The sequence below is a fragment of the Colletotrichum chrysophilum genome (genome assembly GCF_026319265.1).
Source record: "Colletotrichum chrysophilum strain AFK26 chromosome Unknown scaffold_57, whole genome shotgun sequence".
Lineage (NCBI taxonomy): Eukaryota > Fungi > Ascomycota > Sordariomycetes > Glomerellales > Glomerellaceae > Colletotrichum > Colletotrichum chrysophilum.
The window spans coordinates 111112-134147 of NW_026517344.1; the positions used below are offsets into that span (position 1 = coordinate 111112).

At 53.1% G+C, this 23036-nt stretch overlaps 5 protein-coding genes across 5 annotated transcripts; 3 read left to right on the forward strand and 2 right to left on the reverse strand.

The window, feature by feature from the left end:
• Positions 1 to 3068: 3068 nt before the first annotated feature.
• On the forward strand, positions 3069 to 5569 carry COL26b_007190 (uncharacterized protein; the record flags this gene model as incomplete). Its single annotated transcript, XM_053179989.1, has 2 exons — positions 3069 to 3237; positions 3291 to 5569. 2 exons carry the CDS (start codon positions 3069 to 3071, stop codon positions 5567 to 5569), a joined length of 2448 nt encoding a protein of 815 aa, XP_053036051.1.
• An 819-nt stretch (positions 5570 to 6388) lies between these two features.
• On the forward strand, positions 6389 to 10389 carry COL26b_007191 (uncharacterized protein; the record flags this gene model as incomplete). The annotated part of the gene is made up of 6 exons (XM_053179990.1): positions 6389 to 6484; positions 6694 to 7382; positions 8537 to 9200; positions 9268 to 9646; positions 9715 to 9786; positions 9857 to 10389. The coding sequence occupies 6 exons, from the start codon at positions 6389 to 6391 to the stop codon at positions 10387 to 10389; spliced, it is 2433 nt and encodes an 810-aa protein (XP_053036052.1).
• Positions 10390 to 11801: 1412 nt separating this feature from the next.
• On the forward strand, positions 11802 to 13072 carry COL26b_007192 (uncharacterized protein; the record flags this gene model as incomplete). The annotated part of the gene is made up of 2 exons (XM_053179991.1): positions 11802 to 11846; positions 11939 to 13072. The coding sequence occupies 2 exons, from the start codon at positions 11802 to 11804 to the stop codon at positions 13070 to 13072; spliced, it is 1179 nt and encodes a 392-aa protein (XP_053036053.1).
• A 231-nt stretch (positions 13073 to 13303) lies between these two features.
• Positions 13304 to 14347, reverse strand: COL26b_007193 (uncharacterized protein; the record flags this gene model as incomplete). Its single annotated transcript, XM_053179992.1, has 2 exons — positions 13304 to 13488; positions 13588 to 14347. 2 exons carry the CDS (start codon positions 14345 to 14347, stop codon positions 13304 to 13306), a joined length of 945 nt encoding a protein of 314 aa, XP_053036054.1.
• Positions 14348 to 21751: 7404 nt separating this feature from the next.
• COL26b_007194 (uncharacterized protein) lies at positions 21752 to 22374 on the reverse strand (the record flags this gene model as incomplete). Its single annotated transcript, XM_053179993.1, has 2 exons — positions 21752 to 21997; positions 22330 to 22374. The coding sequence occupies 2 exons, from the start codon at positions 22372 to 22374 to the stop codon at positions 21752 to 21754; spliced, it is 291 nt and encodes a 96-aa protein (XP_053036055.1).
• Between the last annotated feature and the right edge of the window lie 662 nt (positions 22375 to 23036).

A 23036-nucleotide genomic window follows, 5' to 3' on the forward strand; every position in this document is an offset into this window, starting at 1 on the left:
TTCTGATACCCTGAACAAGCAATCCCGGCTCCCTTTGATCACACATGGAGTGTGAAATCTCGCCAATCTGGTTCAATATGACAGTACTTCACCTACTTAGTCATGGGTTGTTGTCGACAGGAAGTGGTCCTTCGGATATTCTGCACAGGTCCCCAACTTCTATGAGTCGGGGGGTCCCCGCGAACGTGACACTCAGGAATCACGTGTGAGGACAACAATTACAAAGGCCCTAAAGCAAAGGCATTGCCATTACAATAAGACAATTGCTAATGACATATGTCTGACGCCGTCAGGCTATTCGTTGATTTGTGGCCAGATGATCAGACATGCACCCGCTATGCAGCTAAACACGGGAACCTACAGGACACGATGTTAATTGGCTCTCCTTACCATCTTTGCAGATCCAGATCCTAGAGATCTGAGATCGCACCGTTCGTCAGACCAATGACAAGAAGAATCAATGTTTCAATGGCCAACCAAGTATATGGACCTGTGTTGAATGCTAGATGGATGTTGGCTATTATGTCTGAGACACGTCAAGCTTAAAAAGCGGAGTTGATCGAATCTGCACTCCTACTGTAACGATGGGAAACTGTCTGTGCTGTGCATCGAGCCCCAATCATCAGATCGGAATACAACCGTACAGTTTCCTCAGAGATCCGAATCAACCACTCCAGTTCGAATGAACCATGCTAGATCCAATTCAAAAAAGAACATTTGCGACAACAGAAAGCTGAACGTGTGAGAGCATCCATTCCATGGTAATAAGCCAGACTCTATTGCCGAGGTTGTAACCGGCATCGCGATGTGGGGGAAACATCCAGGGCTAGCGTCTGGTACGAAAATTGCGCAACATTGAGCAAGGCGAGAATGAAGTCCGAATGAAGAACTGTTTTTGATCGTTTGGCTCGATATCTGGGGAATCAACTAGTACATCATAGCACTATGCATCATGAATGTAGTACTTGATGATAATCCCAAGGCAACTTGAAGCGCAACTTCGACGTCTGCACCTCACCTGCCATGCCGCCGAGTTTAGGCCGGCTGAAAAGCGGGAAGTCATGATCAAACCGGGAAAGCAATCAGGCTTGAATTGTCGGGCCTATTCCAAAGTCCGGGAATAAACAGACGATTGATCACGAACAGCTTAGAGAGCCGTTGTGGTGGAAATGGCAAATCCACAATTCCATCATGCGACCAGCGCCCAATACCCGAGGTTAACAGGCCCCGGCCGAATTTTCACAGCGCCGAAAACTTCCATTTCCACAACGTGAGCCCTCACCTCATGTTTTGCTCACGAGCTCAAGAAAAACTTCAAAGGGCTGACAAACCCTCTCCGCTAAAAAGAAAATGGGGTTCTCCAAGGCTCTCCAATTGTTGCATGGGTCAACTCCACAAAACTCAACTACTTCCCCATGGGAGTGGTCTGCTTGAACTGCTCGATGGGGGCCTAATAACCCACAAATTCCTCTTTACGGTTCTAATTGCCGGTATTCTCTCCGCGTGGTATTAACATGACGTATCCTCGTCACGAGACCTGCCACACCGCGAAAGCATTACCCTTCTCAACCTGTCCCCGTCACGCGTTCCCCGATTTCCCGATTCCTGGAAACAGGCAAGGAGGGAGGGACAAGAGCACCCAAGGCCGCTCCCTGCGCCAATCGGACGATCCGTTGCCCAAAGTGCCGGTGTTCTGCCGCCGGCAGGCTGTTTGTAGGCGCAGTCCAGCTTTTCCATTACATATCAGATGCGGAAATGCACTCCGCAGGTCATAAACATTGGGGTAGTAGCATGACGGGTGGCCCAAGGACGACAGAACAGGGCCGATTACATGTGCGGGGAAAACTGGGGAGGGCATATTGTTTTCCTCCGGTTTGGGTCGACCAGTTCCACGGCTTTGGCCCCGGACACCGTCTTGTTCCCCAAAACATGCTACTCCAACCGCCATCACGAGAAATTTTCTGTGAAGAGTCCTGCACTCCGGTCCTGCTAGTGCCGGCGCAATGTCGGACCTCCACACGAAGCCTTGCCCACTTCAATTTTCTTCGACGGCGGGGGCGGGGAGGGGAGGCTGGGTTTAAGGTCGGGACCCGGTCGATGGCCACACGCACGAAAAACAAGCTTGCTGAATTCTCCAGGTTTCCAAGCTGTCACCCGATCCGCCTTCCCCACAGCAACGGCTCGTCTTCCTTGTCACTCGCAGCGGCAGTTCTCCGGAATTTTCAACTTCTAGTGCTGCGACGGAAGCCCCGACATGACAGCGCCAAGCACCGATACGGTCTTTGCTACTACTCGGACAACATGTCAAACCACTGCGACTGCGCGGGTTTAGGCGTGGAACGCAGTTCTGAAGCCCGATTGTTGGCCACAGCCTCGAGCGGTGCATGCCTAGTAAAGCCCTCTTGAGCAGATCTCTTTCTAGAAGGACCAATGACTCAACATTGTCTCGTTACGGCTGAGGCTACGCCTTGATCACTAGTCATGGCCGGTATTGGATCTCCACACCCCATATGACGATGTGTGGTCACCAGCATCGAGAACCAGGGGCTCGGCAGCATTCCGCCTCCCCCACGTGTGGGAAGGCTGGCCGGTCTGTTCCGTTTCTCTGGCTACTGGGTAATCTACGGGTAGTAACACTCTCCGAACTTCATCTAGAATCCCACCTTGGCCCTTAGGGTGACGACCGGTGTGGGGCCGACTTCCGTGCCATGACGACTTGGATTACCAATGAGGCCTCGATCACGCTGCTTTCACCGACCTTTGCAGTCCCCCGCGCGGGGCCCGGTGATGTGGGAAGGAAGGTCCATGTCGTCGGCCTTGTCCTCGGAGGGGCCATATTCAACTCGGATGATGGATAGTGCGAGGGCAGGCAAAAGTAGGGTGGTATGGTTCGGATCCCTGCCCCCCGCGGGTCGCGGGTCTGATGGAAAATTGGGAAATCACGATGAACTGACGTTGGGAGCCGTGGGAGCAGACGAGGATGTATAAAGAGAGTCATGTAACCCCGTGAGATGAGGCTCTTGGATCTTCAGCACAAGCGCCAGACCTCAACTCAAAGGGTTCTCAAGATGACCGCCGCTCTGTCTCTCATCCTTTCCGGCCTTCTGTTGGCTCCGGCCGTCAATGGCCAGGCCTACGACGCCGGCGAACGCGGCGAAGACGCCTTCGAATACGTTCAGCCTCTTAACACCACCATTCTCGGTCCCTATGGCCACTCTCCGGCCGTATACCCCTCTCGTGAGTATCTCTCAGACTCTCATCGCAAGAGCGTCTGCTAACATAATGTTTAGCCAACACCACCGGTAACGGTTGGGAGGATGCTTTGGCCAAGGCCAAGGCTTTCGTCAACGAGTTGACCATCGAGGAGAAGGCCGACATGGTCACCGGTCAGCCTGGACCTTGCGTCGGTAACATCGTCGCTGTCCCCCGCCTCGGCTTCAACGGTCTCTGCCTTCAGGATGGACCCCTTTCCATCCGTGTAGCCGACTACGCCAGTGTCTTCTCCGCAGGTGTCTCTGCCGCAGCCACCTGGGACAAGGACATTCTCTACGAGAGAGGTTACGCCATGGGCAAGGAGTTCAAGGCCAAGGGTGCTCACGTCGCCCTTTCCCCCGTCGCCGGACCTCTCGGCCGCTCCGCCTACTCTGGCAGAAACTGGGAGGGCTTCTCCCCCGACCCTTACCTCACCGGTATCGCCATGTACCAGACCATCACTGGTCACCAGGACGCCGGAGTCCAGGCTACTGCTAAGCACTGGATCGGAAACGAGCAGGAGACCATGAGAAACCCCACCTTCGACCCCAACGGCACCGACACCGACATCACCGTCCAGGCTCTGTCTTCCAACATTGACGACCGCACCATCCACGAGCTCTACATGTGGCCCTTTGCTAACGCCGTCAAGGCCAAGGCTGCCTCCTTCATGTGCTCTTACCAGCGCATCAACGGCTCCTACGGCTGCCAGAACTCCAAGTCCCTGAACGGTCTCCTGAAGACCGAGCTCGGCTTCGAGGGATACGTCATGAGTGATTGGGGTGCTACCCACACTGGTGTTGCTGCCATTGAGGCCGGTTTGGACATGGACATGCCCGGTGGTCTCGGATCTTACGGCCAGGCCTGGGCTTCCGGCTCTTTCTTCGGCGGAAATGTTACCCTCGCTGTCAACAACGGCACCCTTGACGTTGCCCGCGTCGACGACATGATCCTTCGTATCATGACCCCCTACTTCTGGCTCGGCCAGGACAAGGACTTCCCCTCCATCGACCCCTCCAGCGGTGACCTCAACACCTTCTCGCCCAAGTCCACCTGGGTCCGCGAGTTCAACCTGACCGGCGAGCGCAGCCGTGACGTCCGTGACAACCACGGCGAGATCATCCGCAAGCACGGTGCCGCCGCCTCCATTCTTCTCAAGAACGAGAACAAGGCCCTCCCCCTCAAGGCTCCCAAGTCCATTGCCGTCTTCGGAAACGACGCCGGTGAGGACACCCAGGGTTTCTACAACCAGAAGGACTTCGAGTACGGCACCCTCGTCGCCGGCGGTGGTTCCGGAACCGGTCGTCTTACCTACCTCGTCTCCCCTCTCGAGGCCATTAAGGCTCGCGCGGCTCAGGATGGTGCTCTCGTCCAGCAGTGGCTCAACAACACCCTCATCATCAACTCCAACATGAGCGATCTCTGGATCCCCAAGACCCCCGAGGTCTGCCTTGTCTTCCTCAAGACCTGGGCTGAGGAGGCTGCCGACCGCCAGCACCTTGACGTTGACTGGAACGGTAACGACGTCGTTGAGGCTGTCGCTAAGGACTGCAACAACACCATTGTCATCACCCACTCTTCCGGTATCAACACCCTTCCCTGGGCCGACCACCCCAACGTCACTGCTATCCTCGCCAACCACTACCCCGGCCAGGAGAGCGGCAACTCTCTCATCGATGTTCTCTACGGCGACGTCAACCCCTCTGGTCGTCTTCCTTACACCATCGCCCTGAAAGGCACCGACTACAACGCGCCCCCCACCACTGCCATCAACACCACCGGCGAGTACGACTGGCAGAGCTGGTACGACGAGAAGCTCGAGATCGACTACCGCTACTTCGACGCCAAGAACATCACCGTCCGCTACGAGTTCGGCTTCGGTCTCAGCTACACCACCTTCGAGCTCGCCGACTTCGCCGCCGAGGCCGTCGCCGACAACATCACCTCCGCCCCCGAGGAGCGTCCAGTCGAGCCCGGTGGCAACCCCGCCCTCTGGGACACCATCTTCAACGCCACCGTCACTGTCTCCAACTCCGGCGACGTCGAGGGCGCCGCTGTGCCCCAGCTCTACGTCAGCTTCCCCGCCGATACCACCCCCGCCGGCACTCCTCCCAAGCAGCTCCGCGGCTTCGAGAAGGTGCCCCTTGCCGTCGGCGCGAGCAAGACCATCGGCTTCGAGCTGATGCGCCGTGACCTCAGCTACTGGGACGTCGTCTCCCAGCAGTGGGTCATCCCCGCTGGCGAGTTCACCCTCAGCGTTGGCTGGAGCAGCAGAAACCTGAAGGCTTCCACCACCATCACTCCTGTGCAAGCGTAAGAATTCCGTAATGTATTGTGTGGAGGGAATCACGACGCATGATTTACGACTCTGAATAGTATTAGTAATGTCTGGATAGCAGTGAAATAAACACCTTTTCAGTTACAGTGTTCTCTGATGATGATGACTATATGGCTCGTGCGAGCGGGCCGGTTGTGGTTGAGTTGATGTAGTCTGAGAGACGGGGAGCGCCGGGTGCGCCGGCCGGCACTCATGGGCAGAAATTATCCATGACCGAGACAACTGGCATTTGGGGCTCCGTTGAATCTTATGTGCGGTAGCTTGCCGAATATCAATAGAGATATTGTCTATCACAGTTCAAGCTAGACAGTCCCAAAGTCTAGACCATGCAAGCAAATATGATGTCGTCCGTAATACTTGGGTTGGGCCTTCCAATCAGTCATGACCTCTCGGAAGTTCGAAAGAGGTAACCAAAAAGTGCCTTTCTATCATTCGCAAGCTCAGCACGAAGAAGAAGGCCGGTAATCTAGACTTTCCCTTAGGGTTTCGGGTCCGCTCCAGATGACCGGCTGAGAACCAAAGTCCGTCCTCCACATTCCGCTTTTGAACTCCGAACGATGCGGCTCAGTAAGCTTGAAAGTTCAGACGATGTCGTCACAACTTCCATATCAGTCTCTTTGGCCGATGTCGTTCATAGCTTCAATGCGGACTTCCCCAAACCCTCGGTAGGAAGGCTTAAATCATAAATACTCATAATGCGACCCGGGCCACACATCGAAGTGTCGGTAAACGCTGTGAAATCGATGCAACTTGACTGACCATCTTCCTCTTTGCGCATTCTTGTTGATTTCAGTCAATATGTCGACTAAGGAGGATCGTGCGCTGCTGGAAAAGCCGTTGGACCAGTCTGTGCCAATGTCAGAATCGTCGGATTCATCCACGTGCGGGTGTCGGGTAAGATCCTTCCCGTGAATGAACTAGCGGCTGGAACTAACGCTATGAAGGGCCGACGCGCAGGATTCCATCTGAAAACACTATACCTATTCACCAGAAGCGATATCAAAACTGTTTTAGTACCTCAAATCATCTTTCTCGTGGCCGCAGTCCTCGGCCATGAAACACTCACGACGGTTCAAAGGCCGACTGCCTATGAGGCGTTACAGAGGTTGCCCCTCTCGGTGTTCTGGATATGGGTGAACCTCATCGTCTGCGGCGTCTCGAACCAGCGCCTCCCGGAATCCGTCCTCGAGGACGAACTCAACAAACCATGGCGGCCCATCGCGGCGAAGAGACTGACGCCGGACCAAGCACAGAAGCTGCTGCTTACCATCATCCCCTTGGTGATGGGTATGAGTCTGTTCATCGGTGGCTTCGCGCCCTCGGTGACAATGATGGCCTTATTATGGACGTACAACGACCTTGACGGCAGTAGTATCAACATTTGGTCGCGAAACTTGATCAACACTGGAGGAATCATGTGCTTCAGCGCGGGATCGTTGGAGGTTATCTCGGGTGGCCAACTCCTACCCAAGGCTTGGATTTGGATTGGGTTGACAGGAGCCGCCATCGCAACCACGGTACAGGCGCTCGACTTTCCTGACATGCAAGGCGACTGGGCTAGAGGACGACAGACCATCCCACTAGTCTACGGGGAGAAGGCGTCCCGCACAGGACTGGCCGTTGCGGTGCTGATGTGGTCGGCGGTGTCTCCGTACTTTTGGAATCTCAGTCTGGTTGGATGGGCGGTGCCGATGGGGTTTGGGTCTGTCATGGCGGTTCTGACGGTCGCGAGAAGAGACGAGAAGTGTGACAAGATTGTGGCGAAGTTGTGGTGTTTGTGGATGTCTACGTTGTATGTCCTACCTCTTTTTGTTGCATGAAGCGGGAATATCTCATGGTTTGGAGCAAGCGTTGCATGGGGGTTCGAGACCGACTTTGAAGGCCTCAAGTGCGGCATACAGGAAGCACATGGGCTTGCGTTCGTTTATGGTTTGATGTCGGGTATACCCAATAGATTTCTCGTTCTTTCTCTCGATCGAAATGTTAGCATTACAGTGAGGCGCGAGCAGGCAACACCTTTGAGGATTTAGCAGATGGATAAATTTCATGCAGTTCTTGCGGCTCTTAGGCTTGAAACGTTTGTCATCTAAGGTACAGGACCTCATCGTCAGTGTGATGGTCATCAGTTTCGTCATCAACGTCTGCTCAGAGTTTACCACTGATCGAGTATGAGGACCATCGTGCGGCATACGCCAACCAGATATTAAGAATTGAATCCGGACGTCAGTTTCTAAAATGAGTGCGAATTGAATTCGTCATGTTTTGCGTTCTTTCGAGCCGTCGTGATAGTCAAACTTTTCGCGGTAGCTGATTGCAGGTAAGCTCGACTGTGCCGTTCTGCCGCGGCGATGTCCAAAGAGGAAGGTCAAACAGGCTCGCCGAATCATGGCTCAGGGCCGCCCGTTATCTCCCCGCAATTTGCTCGTTCTCGGAATCCTTCAGGACGTGTGCGAAACGCGTCACATCATACGTACCAGGAAGCCATACATACCTTCATAAAGTCTGACCAAGAAACACCATTGGGACCTGTTACCCATCACCTCGGCCATCTTGGCATTCAATCGCTCAATCGGCGGACATGATTCCCGCCTCATTATTGCTCGGTGGCATTATCGGCCTTGCCGGGGCCCAATTCCCACCGAAGCCGGAGGGTGTCACCGTGCTGAAGTCTAAATTTCACGAAAATGTGACCATCTCGTACAAGGAGGTAAGATAAGTTGTTCCGAATCGATTGCCCCGACGCCCTAGGGATGAGCGGGATTGACGTTGCGCCCATAGCCAGGAATCTGCGAGACGACACCTGGCGTCCGAAGCTACGCGGGCTACGTCCACCTGCCGCCCAGAACTCTGGACGATGTGAACGGAGAGGCGCAGGACTACCCAATCAACACGTGAGTTTCCCGCGCATTGCGATCAGACGATGGGGGGCTTACCACCAACGCGCAGGTTCTTCTGGTTCTTCGAGGCCCGAAAGGCGCCCGAGAATGCGCCGCTGGCCATCTGGCTGAATGGTGGGCCCGGCGCGTCGTCCATCATGGGACTGCTTGAGGAGAACGGCCCATGCTTCGTCAACGAGGACTCCAAGACGACGCGACTCAACCCGTTGAGCTGGAATAATGAGGTGAACCTTCTTTACATCGATCAGCCGAACCAAGTGGGCTTCTCTTACGATGTTCTCACCAATCTCACCGCGCATATGAACGAAGAGGGGTACATGGAGTCGTTCCCTGCTGACTTCAGCGACGGGATCCCGGAGTCTGGCAACTGGACTTATCGATACGGTACTGCGTCGAGCCAGAACATATCTCAAACTGCCCACACCACGGCGCATGCTGCTCATTCGCTGTGGCACTTTGCCCAGACGTGGTTCTTTGAGTTCCCGTTCTACAAGCCCATCGATGACAAAGTGAGTCTCTGGGCTGAGTCGTATGGCGGGCACTATGGGCCTGGTATCCTGAAGCACTTCCAAAATCAGAATGAGCTGATCCAGAACGGAAGCTCGCCCGAGAAGGATGCTCACTACATCCATCTCGATACTCTGGGTATCGTCAACGGCCTCATTGACTTTGTCATCCAGGCTGAGACATGGATCACGTTCCCATACAATAATGTGAGTGAAGTTTGCCGCGGGATCGTGCGTCTTAAGATTGAGTGAATGCTAAGTGGTGAGCCGAAAGACATACGACATCCAAGTCTTCAACCAGTCCATCTACGATGAGCTGATATACAACTGGACCCGCCCCAACGGTTGCCGTCAACAGATGGCCGATTGCCAAGACGCCCTGAAAGAGCACGGCCCGTTGCTCGCAAGCGGCAAGAAGAATTACACAGAGATTTGTGGCGGTTTTACCAGCGAATGCGAAAATAAAGCTGTTGGACTTTACCAGTCAATCGGTAACGGGTGGTACGACATCGGCCATCCCAAGCACGACCCCTTCCCGGCCCCGCATCTGTACGGATACCTCATCGACGAAGAGGTGCTTTCTTCTCTCGGAGTTCCGGTGAACTACTCGGAATCTTCAAGCGCCGTGGGCAGGGCTTTCAATGAGAACTTTGGTGTGCAGCCTCACCTTCCACCCTGAGGTGGCCACTTTGGATGAACGTAGAGCTGATACAATGTGTAGACATCATCCTGGGCGGATTCAGCGAGTCGATTGGGTATCTCCTCGACAGCGGAGTCAAGGTTCACATGATGTGTGAGTTACCGTCCCACTCCCGGGGCGCATTAGTGTACGACATACGAATGGGTCTCTGACATATTTGTAGACGGTGATCGCGATTATGCATGCAACTGGGTTGGCGGGGAGAGGGTGAGCCTGACGATCCCCTACAAGCGCTCCGAGGACTTCGCCAAGGCCGGGTACGCCCCGCTCGTGACGCCGGACGGCATCACGGGCATGACGCGGCAGTTCGGCAACTACAGTTTCTCGCGGGTGTTCCAGGCCGGCCACGAGGTGCCGTCATACCAGCCCGTGACGGCGTACGAGATCTTCATGCGGGCGACCTTCAACCGCGACATTGCAACCGGGCTGATCCCGGTGACTGATGAGCTGGCGACCGTTGGCCCTCTGGACATTTGGCACATCAAGAACGTGCCGCCTGCACAGCCAGACCCCGCCTGCTATGTGCTGAAGCCTGACACTTGCGCGCCCGAGGTGTGGGAGATGGTGAAGAACGGTACTGCGTTGGTGAGAGATTACTACGTTGTTGGGACCATCGAAGAAGATGGCGATGAACAAGTTACGCAGACGATTCAGGGTCCGGAGAAGGGCGAACAGCAGGTTGCCGAGGAGCTGTAAGCGCGAACCCTCCTGAGAAGGCTAGTGTTTAGTCGCTGCACGCTGCCACGGTGATTCCTAGCTCCAGCAGCCGGGAGAGCAAGATCAAGCCCGTCGGCCAAGTGTGTTTCAGTGATTGGACGCATGAGGGGGAAACCGTCAGAAAACATGCAGCGCTGGTCGCAGCCCTATGCCCTAGCGCCGGCGTGTTGGAATGGTTTGGTATAGCAGCGGACCGCGCGTTTTTTAAGCTTAGCTAGGGCTATGAAAAGAAACATTCAGTGCGGTGCCATTTTCATTCCAAGTTGTCTCGATTAAATGGGGTGGACGGGAAACAAAAGGGACGGAAAATGTGTGCTAAAAGAAGCGACCCCCAGCCGGATATGGTGCCGTGTGGCTCGCAGACCCAAGAAACAAACCGGGCCCGGTATGCGAATCAATGAATCATCCGAAGGCGCTGGCCAACCGGGGATCGTCGGCGAGACTCACGATGCCGCTTGGCGGTGCATTTCATCCGATCCGATGACCTGGACTGCCCTGGCGGGAGGATATTGCGCCGGCGGCAAGCCGTCACGCAACAGCAGCAGCAACTCTCATCTCGTTCGACCCCTCCACCCCGGGAGGCGCAGCAGTCCGCGCCCGGGTGGTGGCCCAGCCGGCGTTTCTTGGTGAGCTGGGAGCTGAACAAGCCAACAGCGGCTACAGCAGGTTGCAGGGGGCAAGCCTTGAGGCCGCGTTTTCAGACGGAGTCGAGTCTTGTCTGGCGTCGTGTCCAGAGTCTCTTGTGTCATTGGGTGGTCAACGCTTCTTCGCAGCGCGATATTGGGAGCGGGTTGCGACCGGTGCTTTTCTGAAGGGCGACCCTTAGCATGCACTGCAGCAACAGACAGCAGACATGTACCACGACGCGCGCTGTGCTGTTGTCGTGCGTCTTTCACATGCCAGCTGATGAGACAGGGGAATGATATCAGGACGCAGCAACCCAGCCCATCTCTTGCACTTCAAGAATGATTAGGGTCCCCTTTTTGCAGTCCCATCTATTTGGCGTGTTTACTATCGAACTCTCATAGCTACTACTGTCCAGCCGAGGTCACAAAGGTGCAACAGCCCATTTATATATCCGTACTGCTGCTGGAGCACGATTCATCTCCACTGATTTGCAGAACAATTGCGTTTTGGACGACGCCCAGTTGCTGGCTGAAACAGAGCTGAAACCCCAGTCACAGGCCGCACGACAGCTCCCTGGAAGAGGGCGTTTGACCCTTATTTCTTGCTACTGTTATCAACACAGCTTATCATCAGATTGACCAACCTGCGACTCTATTCGGGAAGAGGACATCACTTTATAGAACACGAATCTTGGATGGAATCTTGATTGGGAAGAAGAATACGGATACGACAACTTCAATCGGTCAGAGACACAAGTCACAATCATGGATACGAAGTCATTTTCGTCTCGCATCAGCGACCTCGTCAAGGTAAGCTACTCAGCGACCGCAATCGCTGACGGGTCTCCCAGCGGGGCCTGGCCTGAATGATTAAAGCATCGCCGCTGACATTTCCACCACAGTTCCTCTCATCAGTACAGGGCGATCTCTCCAATGTCACCGCACCGCCGTCTTTCCTGGCGCCCTCGTCAGTTGTCGAGGTCGGCCACTGCTGGTCGCAGAGGCCAGGCGTCTTCGTCGCCCCGGCCCTCGAACAGGACCCGGAGAAGCGTTCGTTGAAGGTGCTGCGCATGATCCTCATCGCGATGCGCAGCCAATTCTACGTCGCCGGCGCCCCCAACGTCAGCATCAAGAAGCCTCTTAATGCATTTCTTGGCGAGCTTTTCCTGGCGTCCTGGAACGAGGGCAAGGCGTCGACGAAGCTGGTGGCTGAGCAGGTCAGCCACCACCCGCCCATCACGGCGATGCACATCGCCAGCAAGGAGCACGGCATCAGGGCGGATGGGTACGCGCGCGTCGAGATGACTTTCTCGAGCAGCGTCAACATTCGCCAGATCGGGCATGCGGTGGTGCACATTGACAGGTACGACGAGGACTATTTGGTGCCGCTTCCCGATGTAAAGGTTCGGGGTTTCCTGAACGCTTGCTTGTACCCCGAGGTGATTGGCACATACTACATCGTCTCGAGCACGGGGTACGTATCGGAGATCAAATTCTCGGGGACGGGTGTGTTCAGCGGAAAGAAGAACTTCTTCCAGGCGAGGATTTACCACAAGAACGACAAGAAGGCGACAATTTACTCATTGGAGGGTGTCTGGAGCGAGGGCTGGACTGTGAAGGACGGCAGGACAGGCGACATTATCGAGAAGTACGAGGTCGATGCGTTGGAGAACTTGCCTGCGCCGATGGAGATCGAGCCGATTGCCAGTCAAGATCCTTGGGAGTCGCGCAAGGCGTGGGCTGGCGTCATCGAAGGCCTTGGGAAGAACGACTTCCGGCAGACGGTGAACGCGAAGAGCGAGGTAGAGCAGGCGCAAAGACGCATGAGAGCGGAAGAGAAGAAGAAGGGAGAGACCTGGGAGCCGTTATTTTTCAAGAGCATTCCTGGGTCGGAACACGACATTTTCCACCAGCTGGCCAAGCCTGTCAACTGGCAGCTTCATGATAAACATACTAAGGGTGTTTGGAAGGTTGATGAGGACAAGCGGGATACGGTTCAAAGACCATTTAGGGGGGAACTGACGCCTTTGGGATAGGCGCGGCAGTGCTCACCTACTAGATTTCCTGTATCATGTTCACGACTGGCGTTTGGATTACAGAATGGGAATGGTATAGGCGCTTCGGAATTGGCTTAGGACTATAGGATGTCAATACACTATTTACTACTTATTTACGCTATAAGATTCTGTATCCCAGTATCAACCACAAAGAGTTGAAGCGATACTTCGTTCACAACCACTTGACAGTCCAGCATGTGTCTTCCTATCTCACATCGCAGCGCCATCGTCGCCACCAACTGCGATAACCAGCTTTCCAGCTGCTTTTCCGCTCTTGATCCTCGCATAAGCCTCGCCAGCATCCTCTAAGCCAAAGACATCCTCGATCACTGGCTTGAGTTTGCCTTCCTCAATCCATCTGGCAACTTGTAGGGAGTGCTCCGGGTTTGCGAATACTGAATGGAATTTGAACCTTCTCTTTCCGCCGCCAAAGAGCCTTGGGAGCAAATGAATCGAAATCAAAGTCTTGAATGTATGGGCTGTCAAAGGCAAACCAATCGCCACGTAGGTCCCGTTGGGAACGAGATAATGGCGACTTTGCCAATACAGCTCCGTATTCAGAAACACCGTATCCAGTATGTAATCAAACTGTTCCCCTCGTTTCCTGAGCGTGTCTACCACATCTCCCTTCCTGTAGTCATTCACATCATCAGCTCCAAGACTCCGACAAAAGTCGGCATTCCGCCCCGAACAGACGGCAACAACTCGGGCGCAGCCTAGAGCCTTAGCAACTTGAATAGCGAACATCCCGGTGCCACCGCTGCCTGCGTTGATCAAGACCGTGTCTCCCTCTTTCACGAAGGGAGCAAGTGCTTGTAGCGCCGTGACACCACATATACCGACACACGCCGCATCCTTCAACGATACGTCGGCGGGGACCGGTACGATGCCTGATTTTCCTACCACAACGTACTCGGCCAGCGTGCCACACTTGTGCATCTCTGTCCTCCCAAAGACACGCTGGTCAGGTTGCAGCGTGGTGAGAGTTGTTACGACAACGGTGCCCGAGTAGTCCACTCCGGGGATCGCTGGGTTGGGGAAGATGCGGTTGACGAGGGGAAATTCGGCGAGCTTGTAGTCGTGGTTGATGGAGGCGTAGGCCACTTTCACGAGCGTGCAGCCCTTGGGAAGTGAAGAGGCAGTTTTGGGGAGTGGTGCGTTGGTGACGAGCTTGAGGCTTTTCTCGATACTGCCGGTGGTGGTGCGCCATTGCGCTGCGCGCATCGTCGCAGGAATCTGGGTAGACGATGGCATGGTGGTGTTTTCTATAGAATACCAGAAAGATTCCGATTTCGAGATAACGTCCATACACTCATTGGAATTTTGAACACTGTCAGATGCAGCATAATGATTCGAGGTCGTTGTATGATCATCTTGAAACTGAAAGTGGCGCGACAAAGCGGACGTAAGGATCAAGTACCAAAGCCGCCGGAGCGCTGGAATTCACCGCGCTGACGACATGTCTGATGGCTAGTGCGATAGCTCAGGAAGCTTCCTGTAGTTGGCGGTGGCCTGAGGGTGAGAAACCAATCATATTGTTGGGCGTTGACGCTGTGCCGCGATTGAGCTTCCCACGGCGCCGATATTGGAGTGATTTATCTCTGGATTGAAGCATCAGGAGACTTCATATTATTGGCTCATGGTGTCGTCAAATAATCCTTCAAACAATCGGAACTTCTGCCACAAATAGAGCCATCGGAATGTTCACGAGCATCACCTATGGCAGTCTCGGAATTGAATCACTCCACATTCGGGTTCAGTGTCCTCCATGCGTCCGGCCTGCTCCGGGCTTGCGTGACCCCACGTTCGCCGAACAGCGGTGCAATGCCCGATGGGCAGAAAGCATTTGTAGTCCGCTAAGGTATCTAGCTGTGGGTTTTTGCATGACTTGTTTTCACCTACAACAGCCATTGGCCACCCATGACAAATTCTCCGGTCGTACCACATCAGCCACTCGGCGACTAATACTGCGGCAAAGCCGTTCATCATTCACCTTCGCTTCATTTCCCTATCCTAGAGATCAGCCGTTTGGTATGTCACTACGTGACAACGTATCCTAGTTTGTGACAGCTGAGCTGAATCGGAAGGATGCATATCCAAGCCAGTCTAGTTCGTAGAGGGCCATCATTGCCTCATTGAACTTGGATGTCCCATCGATTGTAACACAGCGCATGCATTGAAGGTAACGAGCCAATCTGCAAGCTACCATCGAGGACATCTGCAGGGAAACATTTGTCATCTATTTGTCGGCACCAATACGATTCAAGAAGGCTCCTGGCGGATCTGAGCTTGACTTCAATTATTGCTGCCAAAGTAGGGCAAGATCTGCCTTTGCAGTAAAGCGCATGGAGGAATGAATCCCTGATATTGAGGCCCTGTCTTCAGCTCCTAACCTCTTTATGTAGAGGAAGTTTCGAGCCCACCCAGGAGGGGTTTTCACAGTAGACTTCAACCTCTTTATATCTCAATCCTACAAGCATCATTTGGCATCAGTCGAGTAACCTACCACTTTTCATCGTCGGTTATGCCGGTCACGGTTCCTCCATATTCACTACTCAATAGTCTCAAAGCTTTGCGTATCACCTAGACTATGTGCGACCGAATGTGGCAGCTCATGACCGATATTTCAAAATCGATGGTCCATTTTCTTGACTCTATATGGAGAAACAATTACGCCCCGATTCAAAGGTTTCTGAATGAGCGAGACTCCAGTCTACGCAACCAGCTGACGATCGCCTGGAGAGACTACACGCTTTCGCAATTGAACGTAACTCTGATCACAGTAACTTCCTCCAATATTTTGCGCTCCAATTAGACACTAAGGAGATACAGGCAGCCCTGATAAGCAGTGTCACTTCAAGCTCCTTGACTTGGAATCAGTTCACGAACCCAGCTGCCGAAACGTCTGCTGTAAAGGTAGCCAGGGTTCTCTGGTACAGTGCACTTTTCGTGTCATTGTGCTCGGTTGGAGCATCCTCACAACAACTGGTTGGTTTGCATCGGCTGAGCACCTACGCCGACGGGCCATTCAAGCTACGACAACTCCTGAGTCAAATGTCAGATCCTGATGGGCATCTCGAGCGTTGCAAGACCAACGAAAACCCAATAACTCTGGGTCTCGTGCAAGCTTACATATGGCATATTCCTCCATTTCTTCTGCTGGGCAGTTTATACCTCTTGGCTATTGGCCTATGTGTTCTTGTATACGATTACATTGGCTCTTCGTTTGGAACTCCTCATTTTGGCCCCTTTGTAAGTCAACCACTGCCCTGAGGTTGCGGTGTGACCGGATAACTAACATTTTCTTAGCTTGCTCTATATACCGTGATTTTTGTGCTGTCGATCAGCAACTTTTTGCTTGGTTATGTGGTCTTGTATCATTACATGGACGATCAAAAGTCAAGGGAGACATCGATCTAGGTATTCTTCTACACATCCCGTCGCTAGAAAGACTTTGGAAAAGAGGGGCCGAATTTCCACACAATGTAGACTCCAATGAGGTCATACGCATCTGTTGTGATGACTTTTTAACAAGCCTCCACGTAGCTCATCGAGGGTTTCCTAAGAGTTTCCTGGCCGTAGTCATTTTAAGCCAGACATGGAGCTCAGCAAGACTAGTTAGATCCTTTTCTGTCCCCATGCCATTAGTCTAATCAAGCCTCGGTCCTTTGTATCTCCTATTCGCATAACCAAACCAGTTACCGATGGCGAAAAGTCCCATCACTCCGATGACGACACTTGCGTAGTCTTCTCAAATCAGTTAAAAGCATTGAGAAGCTGGCTCGCAACGTACTTACTCATATTTGAAGCAGTAACGGGCATTACCACGGGGAAATCGTAGAATATCAATGCAATGAGACCCAGCGCGATTGTCAAAACATTGGCAACAACTCCGACAGGCTGTGGCAGTTGGAACTTGCACCTTGGTAGAACCCTCTCAAATGCTGCGGCCCCTTTGAATCTGTGATAGAGAGCCAAAGCCGCTGGGAAACTGAAACTGACTTGTTGAAGAATCAGACCTGTGGCAACCAGCGCATTGAAGGCTGTCGAGGAACCAAGGAAAACGCAGCCCAGGATGAAGATAAGAGCCGAATTGACCACGAGTGCGTTGACAGGCACGCCGAATCGAGGGCTAATTTTGCCGAGAAATGATGAAAACACTATCGCATCGTCTCGAGCGAAGGACCATGTAAGTCGGCTGGCTGTTTGTAAAGCACCCGTACAAGCGAAGCAGCCGCATACGGCAATAGTCACCACGAAGGTTGTGGCCGCAGCAGACGACCCTGTGGCTTGCGACCAAATCTCTAATATCGGATACCTGTGTTCATGGCAGATATTGTTATCACACATGCCATCCAAATTTCAGACGATCCGAATTCGATGCATCACTTACGGAGACTGGAGAACAGGTTCAATGTCGCGGAAGCTGTACAACACCGCGACGCTGAACACGAAACTTGACACAAATCCAATTGTGACAGTAGAAATCAGAGCTTTGGGGATGCTGGAGGCTGCATGATTGCATTCTTCGGCCAAGTGAATGGCTCCATCCAAACCGGAATAGATGAAGTTAGGGTTGAGCAAGCCGGTGAAGAAGACAACGCCTTTTGAGGACCACCCGCTGTCATTGATAAATGTTGTCCACACAAAAGTGCTGTCTTGCTTAGGAGTCGAACGTGCCAAGCAAGTGACAGTAATGACAAAGAAGGCTGTTAGCGAGATGAAAACTACGAAGCAGATCAGGCTAAGACCGAGTCAAGTGTGGTGGATGTTCGCAAGGAAGCTTACACCCCAAATCATGAATCCAGGCTGTGCGTTTCATTAAGAAAATGTTGTAGACGGTGAATGTAAAGTTGAAGGCCTGGAAAAGAAGGAAGATATGCCACGTTTCTGGGACGTATCGAGGATCGAGGTAAGACGCCAGTGAAAGTACCATGACCGGCATCTGTATGACGAAGCCTGCTCCGTTGGCGATCCAGCCCAGGAAGTTGACTGATCCACAGCAGTAACTCTTTGGCATCCACCGTCAGCATTGCTGTCGCGATTATGGACGTACGCATGGACCTTACTAGTACACGACTAGAACGTTCTGGTGCGAGAATGCTGGTCCAGTGATACTGGCCTCCGGCTGTCGGATAGACGGAGGCAATCTCAGCCATACTAAGAGCACAGGCACCCCCAAGAACGAAGATGAGAATGATGCCGTACAACAAAGTGACCGGACCGCCCGACGCAATTGAGATTGATAGCGTAACTGCAATAGCTGACCAGCTATTGCAGATGTTCCATCCGAGGCCAATAATCTCAAGAAGTCCAATGTCCCGCTTTGGAGGAGATTGGAGACCGAGGCGTTTCAAGTCGGCATCTTCGTCGCTGCTCACTCCAACCGACTCATCTGAAGACTCTAGCATCAGCCCATGATGCCAGGATAAATTCTTGCGGTGTGGGTGACGTACAACTTTCGGTCATTGCCGCATCTTGGGCGTACGATGAGGGCTTACCCCGGCTATCCGCGGCGTCGAACACCATACCTGTGATGAGAAAGAGAGGACAAATGCGACAGCGTAGATAATGAGCCTTTCAGAGGATTTTCGATTGAATTTAAGCATAACAAAATGCATGCTCAGCATTACATTCTGCATTTCAAGATCAGACCACTCGGGCGACGGAATCTGCATGCCTGCATCGCTGATCTGTACCGAGCTGCAGTCATCCGCAGGGTAACGCTGCGATGTGCCAATTGCGAGCCCTCATTCGTGGCCAAAAATCGAAGTTTCACCATGAGAAGCAATCTTCATCTTAGTACGATGCAACGTATGCAGACTCATCGCGTACAATACCTAACCTTTGGGCAAAAGTCAGCTTGAAGGCAAGGTTCCGGCTAACCGAGATGCTCGTTTATGCAGGGAGGTGCCATCGCTTCGCTTTTGCGGTACAAAGTGTTCCTCTTCTGCTTGGCTACATAAGCATCCAGGATCGCTTCTATCAGAACCGAATGTCTTACCGGTGTGCAAAATGTCCAATACCAGCCCTCTCCACCTAACTGGCAGCACAGTCATGAAGTGACTCTTACAGGCCACCCTCGAAGGCGTTGCACGTAAAGGCCAGAAAATCATCTGTCTTGCGCCGGATTAACATGTTCTGACAGCAAAGCGATGGAAAACACGTACGCAAGAGCTTAATTGAATCGACAGCATAAGTGCCCTCTAAGCTTTGATCCCTACACACAATACAACAAAGATTCATCTACGCCATTGAGCGCCTGGTATTTGAAATGAAAGACAGGGAAAAAAGCATAAACATAAGAAGTTTCAAAACACAGAAGAGATCCCCAATGAAATGCCTAATCCCAGAGCCATCGTAGAGACGGACCATTCGAGAGTTCCTGCCATGTTGGGCCTATCACCAAAGCCGTCGGGCTCACGACTCCCCTGCACGACGTTGTTTGCTCGGACGCATCGAAAAACTTGATAGTCCGTCTGGTTTTCGCCGTCGTCATAGTTAAACGACAAAACGACAGGCCAGACTCTGGTCAGTGCTTCGTCGTAGGAGTCGTTGGTTTCCTTTTCATCAGAAGCGTTGAAAATTCCAGCCACCCATGAGTACAGGCTGTAAATCGGACCGGTGTCGCTGTTTGCTGTTGCCTCTGTCTGGTTCGTCAAGTTCCCTGCACTTGGTGTTAGATAGTAGCTCATACGAGAACAGGGCAACTGTCTTACTTATGAGGTATGATAGGGGGTCTATCTTCTTGCCACAGCTATCCGGTTTGTGGATCAGGTCACCGCTGGTTGAGTTGCATCGCGCTGTTCTGGCTGCTTGCTTCAAATCCTCAATGCACATATTCGAGATCCAGCCGTTGCAAGAGCCATCCGTGTCTTCGTCCAGTGTCTCCAAGTCTTTCTTAGTATACGGGTCGCTGATTCCATTCCAGACATACGAGCAAAAGGAGTAGTTGCTGCTGACGTTGCCTGCTTCGAATGCGTTCTCGGGCCCTTCGAGGTCGATGGTAACAGGGTTGATGTTCCACACGGCGTTTCTCTCGGGTTCCTCTTTGGGAGTATCGCCATTGGTTCTATTGGTTGCAACTTTTACCTCGATGCTCCAACCATTACCTCGGCCATATAGAGTCGAGTCCGGTGGATTCACTAATGGTTTGGAAAGGTCAATGCCGACGATTGGCCAGCTTCCGGTTGCATTTGGTTCCTTTACGGCATTTGGGATAATGGTGGAGTCGTTCCATATATCTCGATGGTAGAGTGCTCCACGGTTCGCGAGCGGGTACAATTCTGCGTTGGAGGCATAAACTCCTGAGGTGGAGCTAAGCCCTACTAACAAGCCGGTAGTCCGCCACAATATACCCATGTCTACGTTCAAAGTGAAGTAAAATAATGTGATAGTATGGGGAGACCCGGAAAATACGAGTCAGAAGTGACGCCGAGGCTGGGAATCTGCTGGTGAATGCTTCGGTAATATCAGACTTATGCTGTGAGTGAACAGCTGAGTGACTACTGAGTTGCTGGTGTGCTTTTATCATGTCTATTCAGGAGAATTTGATCTATCCCTTCTGCCTGATGCGTAGAGATATGACGTGGAGGCCTTACCATAGCTAGGTAAGATTGCTTAAAAATAAGCTTGCTTTCCCTGCAGGATTCGCGATCGGCATGGCACAGAGGGCTGGTTGAGGTACTTTGGTATGTGCTGACAGGGAGCTAAGGTGACAGCTGCGCTACCGCTCTTCACTATTTGAGCTTGCCAAGACGCGATTTCAGTCATGTTTCAATTGAAGGAACGCCTTTTGTGTCGCATCGTACGTCATTCTTGAGGCGATGCGAGATGGCGGAGACGCTTCTTACGACACCAAGGTTGAATACAAGGCGAATTGCAAATGGATATTTCATTATCTTTTTATCTCTGCGGATATACTTAATCCTTTCATTCTCGTGACCTAGTGTCTAGCATCAGGTGCTGGTGGGCAAGCGGCGGTATTTGGCAACACATTCGTCGCGCCGCTTCCATCGAAGTAGCAGGTGCCCAAACTATTTTCACACGGCGAGTCAGGACCAGGACAGCACCATCCATACGATTTCCACTCGTAGTTCTGCATCGATTGAGTTAGCTCTTGCGTTTAATATGAGGGCTCGGTGTAGGATACTCACATAACAAGGCACGGGGGCAGCAACGGTGGTTGTCGATGCGGCAGGCTCGGTAACCACCTCAACGATTGACGTCGTTGTCGTTGGCTCGAAAGTGATGACCACCAACGGCGACGAGGTTGTATCAATCGCTGCAACTGTGCTAGATGGCTCCTGGCTGGACGAAGGGGAAGCCGACGTAGGAGGGGCGCTTGAGGGAGCAGCTGAAGGCTCATTGAGAGGGGTGCTGGAAGGTAAGTTTGAGGTGGTCGTGGTATCGTCGGCTCCTCCCCCTCCGGCTCCGCCACCTCCGCCCCCACCTCCTCCACCAACGGGAGGCACAACGGCGCCGCCCCCTGCGGCCGGGACTGCTACAGGAACGACAGGCTCATACTGGTTGCCGTTGGCATCTGTCATGGGTGGCGCTGTGCTGTAGGAGATGGAGTAGGAGACGCCAGAAGAGAACGTGATCGAGAAAGAGGTCTGAGTCGATCTACGAATGCTCCGCGTGCTACTCTCGGCTTCACTAGTTTGTGACGGGGCGGAGGTAGTAGCTGATCTCGATGGTGTATTGCTGGACGATGGCTGGGCGGAACTGCTTGCCGAAGGGGTGCTCGAACTCGTCGAGGACGCCGAAGCTGACGTCGATGAAGGGGAGGACGACGATGACGAATAGGTGGAGGAAAAGTGGGTGGAGCTTGAGGGTGATGATGATGATGCGGTAGAACTGCTGAAGCTGGATGTTGTCGTCGTGGTACTCGCAGTGCTGCTGCTAGACGAAAATGAGGATGAAGATGAAGACGAGCGAGTACTCGAAGACTTGCTCGAAGAGCTTTTCTTGCTTGAGGTACGCGAGCTTGAGGACGTGGACGACCTGGACGTAGTAGTGTTTCGGTGTGTTGTCGTATTAGTGAAAATATGCGTGGAAAACGTCGTCGGTATCCCCGTCGAGTTGAACGTCGGGGGCGGCGTGATAGTGGGCGTGACTGGACCAGCTGCCTGGCGGTTCACGACATTGTAGTGAGCTGCTTGATGCTCGTAATGCTCAGCTCTCTGAAGCAAGTGATTGGCCTGTTCATCACGATGTTGGAGCCCCTGAGTTACCCCTGCTACCGCAGTGAGGGCTACCAAAACAGCTGAAAGGTGCATTCTTGAAAAGAATGGACTCGGCAGAAAGAGTGGCTGCCTGTGTGGATTGAAAGAGTGACTGGAATTTGGGCATCGAAGAGCACACCGCAAACTTGCAACATAGGAGAAACATGATCACATTTTGTACGGACGACCCCTCTGGCGCACCACTTCGTCGCTTCCTGTCTTGCACCGCCGAGAGCCCCATCACCAAGGCCGCTTGGCGAGCTAATGCATCTTGACTATCGCATTAGGAAGTTGGTATCCATTTGAATGCCACGCGAAGTCTCGGCACCGATGGGATGTTGTTGGCGTGCTTGAGCGGAGTCGGCAAGGTCGGCAGAGCCCCTTAGGACCCGACGTGCCCCATCGGCGAAGGGGACTCGGCCGCAAAGTCCGTCCGAATCCGGACCCCCGGGAGCGCGGGTAGGGAGTACCACGCCTCAAAAGCAGGATGCTATGCCAGTCGACGCAGGCTAACGAGACGAACGGTGGAGAAGAGATGCCCATTTGGTTGGCTGTGAGAGCTGCGTAGGGCTGGTGCCCGAGTCAGTTGTTGATGCTCCTGAAACTTCGTGTTAATCTGCTGGCTGGAAAATAGAGTGAAGACCCATCAACCCCTGTCTGGCAGAGAGCTCGGCGGAGGTCATGGCGTCGATGGGCGCGTTCACGATAACCACGAG